The sequence below is a fragment of the Vicia villosa genome, unplaced genomic scaffold (assembly GCF_029867415.1).
Source record: "Vicia villosa cultivar HV-30 ecotype Madison, WI unplaced genomic scaffold, Vvil1.0 ctg.000048F_1_1, whole genome shotgun sequence".
Lineage (NCBI taxonomy): Eukaryota > Viridiplantae > Streptophyta > Magnoliopsida > Fabales > Fabaceae > Vicia > Vicia villosa.
Window position 1 is genome coordinate 16,073 of NW_026704980.1, and position 9,540 is coordinate 25,612.

Here is a 9,540-nt window from a genome sequence, read left to right on the forward strand (position 1 = left end):
TTTATTTATTCGTTCCAAATTAAATGATCTAATTTGATTAATTCACAAAGATTAAAAAAATATATAAATAAAATAAAACTATTTTTCATTAAAATACTTGTATTATTCATTGATGTTCACTTTTATCATAAATAGAGATTAAAATAATTAAATTATAAATGGTATAGATAATATTAATATAATATATAATTAAAAAGAAATTAATAATCATTTGTTTAATTATTTTGGGAGAAACTTATAGAGAAATTTATAAAAATATGAAAAATATATCACACCGGTTCTAAATATACATATCTTCATGTTTGGCTTCTTCATGAACTTTATAATGCAACGCAAGTATAAACATAGGACATTTATGAGAAATACTTGCATGTATATAAACTTAAATTCATACATGAGAAAAATAAAATTTATTAAGAATTTAATTTCATTTTTAATTGCTATCATGGAGATGATTGGTTTAATGGAGGAGGGAGACAATTTTATTTCAATTTTTTAATTAATAAAAAATTTGTGATTGATTGTGTGTAAATCCCGATGTTATGGTTATGCTCATATAAATATTTTTTTTGGAAACTATTATTTTATTGGGGGAAAATTATAATTATTAAAAATCATATTGATATAATTAAAATATCATCTTTATAGTAGAAGATAAGTGGTACTTTTTCACCCACTCTTACTTTTTTTTGAAAAAAACCAAATTGCATATTGATATAATTAAAATATTAACTTTATATTATGAAGATAAGTGGTACTTTTTCACCCATTTTTTTATTTTATTTTATTTTATTTGGAAAAAAGTCAAATTGCATTGAAGATATTTAATTAATATATTTCACCCACTCTTATTTAGACAACTAACACTACAACACGGAAGGCCTACGAAAGCGCTGTGAAAGCCAGTCTGACGTAGGTAACAAAAGCGCTTCTGAAAGCGCTCTGGTAGACCCCCCTATAAGAGCGCTTTTCTGGAAAAAGCGCTCTGGTAGACCCCCCTATAAGAGCGCTTTTCTGAAAAAATCGCTCTGGTAGCTCACCCTATAAGAGCCCTTTTTCCAGAAAAGCGCTCTGGTATCCCCCCTATGAGAGCGCTTTTTCTGGAAAAAGCGCTCTGATAGCCCCCCTATAAGAGCGCTTTTCCAAAGCGCTTTCGTAGGTTGCGTTTTTTTTTTTATGTTTTTTTAATCTTTGGCAGCGCTTTTACTAAAAAGCGCTTTCGTAGGTGGACCTTTAAGAGCGCTTTTTAAAAGCGCTGTCGTTGCTAAATGAGGTATTTTAATGTGCAGCCTGTAATTTAAGCCTCCCAGTCGACCTGTAATATTTTCGACCTGTAATATGTTTTCAACCTGTAATATTTTCAACCTGTAATATATTTTCGACGATATATTTTCAACCATAGGTAGGACAATATATATATATATATATATATATATATATATATATATATATATATATATATATATATATATATATATATATATATATATATATATATATATATATATATATACATACTAATATAATACCATTATAATATCCAAAATTATATATACATCATTACAAACTAAATCAGTAACATCAACAATATTATACTTCAAATCGACACAAATCCTACATGAAAAGTTGCTGAATATAAAATTGACACAAATCCTCTTTGATTTCTTCCAACTTAAGTCTCGGGTACGAAGCAGCACGGAATTCGTCAAAGTACTACAAAACAAAAACATAATATGAATGATTTAGTTAAATGTAATAAATTATATGAAATTATCTTAAGTTATAAATTCATACCGTGAGCGGAATCTTTAATTGATTTGCCTGAAGGATTTCTTTCATAAACCTCAAAACATAGTATCCGCAATCTGAACTGTTTCGCTATTGCGGACACTACATAGAAAAACAAATAAGATTTTATAGTTGTCTTGTTTTATCAAGTAGCATAAATATTATAAGCAAAATTGTAAAAAATAATGTACCTGCACTTTGATCCAAGTAATGTTTGATTTAGTCCGGGATACCTGTGCGTCTCGTTGACTTCGGAACACTTGTATTGATCTAACAAATATATAAAAGCATATGTTTAGATCAATCTCACAAATAATTAAATATATAAATATACACGAATATTTAGAACGATCCCACTTACAAATCAATGATTTCCTTCATAGCCGGATAATTGGTCCAGTCACCATTTACCGAATTCAGATAATACACCACTTCTCTTATAGGGTTGATAGCATGCAACAACCAGTGTGCTCTATAAATTAAAACAATAGGTTATATGAAAATTTTGCTATACACAAAAGAAACAGAGATTAGATGAACCAAGAATGAGAAACTAACCCTACTGGTCGGGTATTATACGCCCAAAGATGTAGACTTTCTGTATTGCCGGTGGACATGAATCTATCGACTAACTTATTGTCGGTGGCATTTTAGTTTAACAGTATACTACTAACTTATTACTACTCAATCCATAAACTTATTGAGTGCAGATAACAGATCACAGAGTAATAATACAGCAACACTTTAAGTTCTTAATGTTCAAATAAAATGTAATAAGCACCAAGAAGTTCTTTGATTTAGATTGACGACGCACACCATTTCAGTTATATACAATAATAACTAAAAACTAGAATCACAATTTCACCATAGGACTAAGAGTAGATACAAAATGCAAATAGACACTATTTGTTATCCAACAGCTTAATCAAGTGTTAATCATACAAGTGTTTATGAATAAGCTATTTCCATATCAAAAGATTAAATAAAGTCAAATTGTTCTCATATAAGCTATAAGTTGTTTGTTTTCACTTCTTTTAAGTTATTCCACAGAGTTAAACAAACGAGAGTGAAAACACAACCAAACTCACTACAATAATAGTTACACAACACCGACACATTAATAACAACACAAATCCGGAAGCATGTCAACATGTCAAACTCACACACAAAGTAGCAAGCAAATGAATGTTAAATTGAGCTCGACACCTTGAGACCCCGACACAACACAATATTAGCATGTTTGGCATCAAAAACTTCGACACGAGTGTAAGTAAGCACCATAGAACTCAATATCCTGCAAATATATCCATATCAAAATTCCAACACAGCAGCATGTAAGTTTATATGCTAGAATTTTGTGTCAAAAATCACAAATACAAGGTTCAGATATACAACTTAACTTGTCCCTAAATTGATCATTTTAGCTTTAAGAATCAAAGATTGATTTTGCAGAAAGAGAGAAAATTGTAAAGATGGAAAATAACAAATACAAAGATCAAAGAAAAGGGCAGGCACCGTGAAAGAAGACGGCGGCGCGGTGCTGCGGTTCGAAACGGCGAGGGGAGGGCGGGAAGAAGACGGTGGCACGGTGCTTCAGCTTCAATATCTCCTTCGTCTTCTCTCGGCTTCTTCTTTGCGTGAGGTTTCTGGGCAGAGAAAGAGGAATTCGTGGATTCGTTGATTTTCTGAGTTTTCTGGGTTTCCTGGGCAGAGAAAGAGGGTGGATAATCAGTTTCTGAATGAGGTTGAATTCGTGGATTCGTTGATTTTTTGAGTTTTCTGGGTTTCCTGGGCAGAGAAAGAGGAATTAGGGATTATTAGGAAACGCGCGTTAGTATAATTTTGTTTTTAAAAATTTTAATTTTAAAAAGGCTATGACAGCGCTTCTGAAAAGCGCCTTCGTAGCCAGGCCTTTACCAGCGCTTTTTGGGGCAAAAGCACTCTTGTACCCCACCCCCTATAGCAGCGCTTCTGAAAGCGCTTTCATAACCCCCCTATAAGAGCGCTTTTGAAAAGCGCTTTCGTAACCCCCCTATACCAGCGCTTTTAGAAAGTGCTTTCGTAACCCCCCTATAAGAGCGCTTTTTTAGCGTGTTTTTTAATTTTGTTTTTAGCGAAACCTATGCCAGCGCTTTTTCATAAAAACGCTTTCGCAGGGGTGCTGCTAAAAGACAAATTTGACATAGTGTAAATAGGTTACCCAACTATACTAATATGGTAATGAAGTTGTCATCTGTTAACAATCCTTTTAACTACTTGATTACAATATCAAATTCAGACTGGTCGCGTATGTCAATTTAAGAGTAAGAGAGGTATTAATTTGCATGTCAATTTAAAATTGGAAAAAGTTAAATAATAGGAATCTTAAATGGATAAGTTATGCTTTCTTTTGATATGTTTTGATTTTATTTATTATTAAAATGTGAAAAACAGTTACAGTCTGCACGTCATCCATGTATGGTAATGGTGGGTGGTATTGTTTGTATTTTCCATTTCTATCAAAATTTCCTATATGCAAACTGCCATGCGTTGCACAAGTTTATTTAAATAATATATGATGGAAATTATAAAATAATAGTTACTAGTGTGTTCTAATGTGACAAAAAATGAGAATAGATTTTTGGTTGTTGTATAAATTTGTTTTTTAAATTCAAATTTACACATTTCATCAATTGTAATATATGGTGAAAATGTGTTGTTTTATCAAAGGTTGCAAACTTATGAAACAACACATGCATGATTATAAATACACATTTATGAATCCAAAATGAAAAAAAAAATCATTAATCCTCTTTCAGACACTCTTACTTGTATTCGAGTTTTTCGTTCCAACTTGACAAAATGTTGAATTATCCTGGATATTCTAGCGTTCCAACTATAAGACATATTGAGAGTACTTTAATTACTTATAAAAGTGATTTCATTCACGATTCTATCCTCAGTTCCATTTGACTTGAATTGATTTTTCTAACATAATATACTTAAGTCTTATGTTAACCTACGAATATCTATATTATTACCTTGTATTTTACATCTGCATGTGTGTAGTTAAATTATTTTTATAAAATAACTTGTAAAGTGGTAAATGTATGTAAAGCAAATTTAAGATTTATTTGTATTTACACTTAAAAAAAAGTGAAATATGTCAAGGGTGGAACCTCTCACAATTTCAAAATCCACCTTACAAAGTCCATTTGTACTAAAGAATAAATCACCTTGCAAAATATGTAATTGCAACTTTTGAGTTAGGGATTTAACTCCTCAAAAATTAGTTAAAGGTTTAATTCCAATACTAACATATCATTTTCGTCCAGCTCAATCATTGACAACTTACATCAATAGCAACGAAAAGCCACACTTTTATTACATCAACAGACAACAAACATAAGCAAACAGAGACACATCAACATCAACATCAACAATATCATTTGACAATCTAAACATTAAAAAAAAAAAACTAAATTATCATACTAGCATGAAGATCACACAACCACACCTTCATTTATTTCTCAAAAGCGATTTCATCTACAAATAAGCTGCTTAATCCAAAAGACCTTTTATGCCATTAAGATTTGGCCAAAAGTCAAGAGTTTTCCTCACACCATTCTTAATGTAATCATCAGTAGCACCTGGAGTAACAACTACACGTGCATAATATTCATCTTTGAAGAAAAACACTTCATTGGTAATGTGACAAGCAAAAGCTGCATCAACTCCATTTTCAAGGATTGTTCCACTGAAACAAGGATACCCTTCACTAATTTTCCTAATACTTTGAACAAACTCGTTTTTACCGTAGTCTATACGAGCATACTTGTCTCCTTTGAATAAGTAAACTTCTTTACCTATCGTCGATCTGTAAGCTGCATCTATCCCGTTTTCAAACACGGTTCCTTTCAGAAAAGGAAACGTGTCTGAAATTTTCTTAGGACCCGAGATGATTTTGTCTTTGCCGGAGTGTGGAGCGTAGTCTATGAGAGCACAAAAGTTCTCATAAAAGATGTATGCCTCGTTGTTATCGGTGTTGAAGCTACAATCTATTCCGTAGGTTCCAAATACGGTGTGATTGAGTGATTTGAAACCATCGCGAAGAGGAGTAAGCTCGTAGAAGATCCGTTCGTTGCGTTCGTTTGCAAATAATTCGAACAGGAAGTACTTATCTTCGACGAAAAAGTAAATTTCATTGTGGAAAGATGAACGGAAAGCAGCATTTATGCGACCTGATTTTGTCATTGTAGGAATAATATCTTTAGTGGGTGAGGAAGATTTATTTGCTTCTCAGTACAAGGAAGGTTATGCTGTGAGCAAATAATGAGAAAGGAAGAAGGATATATATAGAACAAAGTCACATGGTTAGCAATTTGTTTCTTTATGTGAAATGAATATTGGTACACGCTAGGCAACTCTCAAAGAATTAATTATGAGTATGTTCATAATTAGTATGATATATGGATTCGTGATAGTTCAAATATAATAATTGAGATGCTATAATGAAGGTTTTAAAAAATTACTTTCTCTCTCTTTATTTGTTGTTTTTAGAAATATAAATTTAAGTTTGTTTTGATACAAGTATATTTTTTATGATATACTGATTTAATATAATTTTAAGGTTATGTTTGCAAGTTTGAAAGGAAAGGGAAAGGAAGACTTAAATGAAATTTAAAAAAAATATAAAAAAATATTTAATATTTTTTAAAAAAATAGTTTTATTTAGAATGATAAAAGAGTCATTATCATTACTATATTTTTAATTTTAAAAATAGTATAATAATCTAAAAGATATTTAAAAAATTTATGTAAGCCCTACAAAATTCTCCAAAATTCTCATTCAATACAATTTTGGAGTTCTTCCATTTTATAGGATTTTTGGTGTTATGAATAAAATCAAACCCTCTAAAATCCTCCTATCCAATTTTTTTTTCTTATTTTCACTTTAATCTTCCTATTTTTCAAAATTCTCCTCTTTTTTTTTCTCCAAACTTGCAAACAGAGCCTTAGAGATTTATAAAGAACAGGTTTATAAAAATACCACAAACTAGTTTAGACAAACCAATTTGTAGTTGTTTTTGGAACCCAGCAAATTTAGACTATAACAATTATATTATGCAACCTAGTTCATTTCAAAATATTTATATTTATTTCTTATAAGCAATGCAGAATAATGTGGTCATTTTATAAACTCTCTTGTTAAATCTAAAAATTTGACATATATTTAAAACACTATAGTCCGATTCGTCAGACATGTTTATCTGTATTTTTTCTTTTTGCGGTGGAGAGTTTTAAATATGCACCCTTTAATAAAAACACTCTTCTTTGCTCTGAAACTATTTTGTTGATTTTTGCGGATGTAAACATTAACATACATGTAATTTTTAACTTTAAAGGTGTAATGGTCGCAAGCCTGTACCACAGCATTCTCAATTTTTTTAGGATAAATTAATACTTTAGGTGCGAGCCTTCAATAATGTCCACCTCATTCCCTCTTATTTTTTTTAGAGCTTTTGCGAGAAGAGTACGAAAATGTTAGTTTTACGTCATTAATAAAAACACATTAAGGACATAAATAGAGTTAAGAAAAAAATTATGGATCATGATCAATACACAGACAAGTTATTTTGGACTATCCAAATGTCATTCTTAGTTATAAATAAAAATATTTACAAAAGTATGATAAAAATATAATTGAAAATTTCTAATATAAAAAAAAAATAATTCAACGTAATTTTTAAAAAGAAACATAAATTTTGTTTCAAAAATGATCTATAGTTAGAAATTGTATTTATCTTGCAGGATCTTTAATCTTTGAATCTTGTAGTGTGTCTTTACAAAAAAATCGAATGGTGTTGCAGTGTCTCTTTATCTTTTTATCTTGTAGGGTCTTTTGGGTGGTTATCTTGTGGATAGTTTTGAATATGTAATTTTTCGTACATTTTTTTGTGTGAATGTAAAGAGGTCAAGTGTCATATTCAATTCTGCAATTCAATTTTAAATTTTTTCAAACTACGCCCATGCGTTTCACGTTTCATGATGTTAAAATAGAATAAAATTTAGATATAATTTATTAGGTGTGATTTTATTATTTTCTAATAAAATATGTTAAATGTATGATTCTTTTTACATATATATAATATTTTCTTATTTTATTTTTTATATGATATTTAATTATATTTGTTATATTTTTATTAAGATACTATATCGGATCTCCTTAACTTATTTTTAGTTTAGTTTATAGTTTTTTTAACTATTGTTTTAAAAATTAAAATAGTCTTAATTATTTTTTGGTCAAAATTACTCACAATTATTTGTTACAGAAACAAAAAAAGTTAAATAAATTAATATATAAATAAATGTATTATAGATAAACGAATAATTATTCGTTGAAAATTAACAAAATTTTATTAATTTTCTTCATAGTATTGTTATGTTAAGGAACCAGAATTGATTGGAGAATAGTGATTGCGAGATGTAATGATAGACTTGATTTTCTGATGCGTTGAAGGAGGACTTGACCTTCAAGGTAATATTTCAACGTTCAAGTCGGTATGAAAGTAAGATGAGTGAATGAAGTTTGAATTTAAATTATATACTTGAGAAATGATGTGTTTTCCATATATATAATGGTGTGGTTGTAACAACTCATTATCCTTTAGGCGTAAGATGCAGAGAGCCGTTCAATGTATCTTGGACTCAGATCTCTTGCGCTCGTCCCCAAGATAACACTCATACCCCGCATGCAAATTGGCGAATTATTAATTTCTTTGGGCCACGACCGTTGGCCCTTATGGCCGACCCAAAATAGTTTCCCCCAATCCCACGTCTCTACTTCGTAGTGCAAGGGCTTTTTCAAACTCGTCCTTTCTCATTGGCTAAATATCGACTTGAGTGGAAATCCAAAAGGTGACGTTGATGTTCTTGAAAAACCGCGCCTTAAATTTGCCACATGCCATATATGTCTTTTCTTAGGTTCAATCATAATGTCCTTGGGAAACTGTTATGGGTCAGCTAGAAGGGCCAACGACCACAACCTAGAGAAAGAAATAATTCGCCAAATCACTTGTAGCATAAAGGCCTTACTCCAGGGAAGAGTGTTTGAGATCTAAGTCTAAGATGTATCCAACAATTCCCCACATCCTACGCCTGAAGAATAATGGGTTGTTACACCCGCTCCACTATATATAGGGAAAACGCGACATTCTCATGGTACACAATTTCAAATTCAAACTTCACTCACACATCTTACTTAGTTTCTAACTTGTGCATTGAAGTGCAAACCTTGCAAGTCAACTATTCTCCCTCAATGCATCGGAAGCTCAAGTCTACTACTATTACATCTGGCAACCTTTAGTCTCCGATCAACTCTGGTTCCACAACAAAATAGTGGCACTCTCTATAGGAATCAAATTGTGATTCTCGTGTTTTCCATGATTGCATACTCATATTTGATTCACCAATTCAAGCTTTCTCAATCTAAAAGATCATAGTTCTTGAGATCGAACTACATATTCTCTATTTTCGATCTACTCTGGTAACAATTCATCTCCGATTTTCAAAATTTTCAAATCTCTAATCTCCAGATCTTTTGATAATGGTTTGATATAAAGCTGCTCGCTCCGCCTTTTTGCACGAAGTGGTCTTGCTGCTGCTCCGCAAGCCATGAGAGATCCACCGCCTCCTCCTTAAGGCGGTACAGATCAGGTCGTTGTGAACACTCCATTACATTTATATCTCTTCCAACCTCCTCAGATCATAGGA

The 9,540-nt window shown here is 31.2% G+C and overlaps 1 protein-coding gene across 1 annotated transcript; it reads right to left on the minus strand.

Annotated features, from left to right (window-relative positions):
• Positions 1 to 5,056: 5,056 nt before the first annotated feature.
• On the minus strand, positions 5,057 to 6,183 carry LOC131622980 (albumin-2-like). Its single transcript, XM_058893985.1, has one exon. The coding sequence runs from the start codon at positions 6,019 to 6,021 to the stop codon at positions 5,329 to 5,331; it is 693 nt and encodes a 230-aa protein (XP_058749968.1). The 5' UTR covers positions 6,022 to 6,183; the 3' UTR covers positions 5,057 to 5,328.
• Positions 6,184 to 9,540: the final 3,357 nt, after the last annotated feature.

Coding starts and splice junctions, on each gene's coding strand:
- LOC131622980 (XM_058893985.1), bottom strand. CDS start 6,021: ATGACAAAATCAGGTCGCATAAATGCTGCTTTCCGTTCATCTTTCCAC.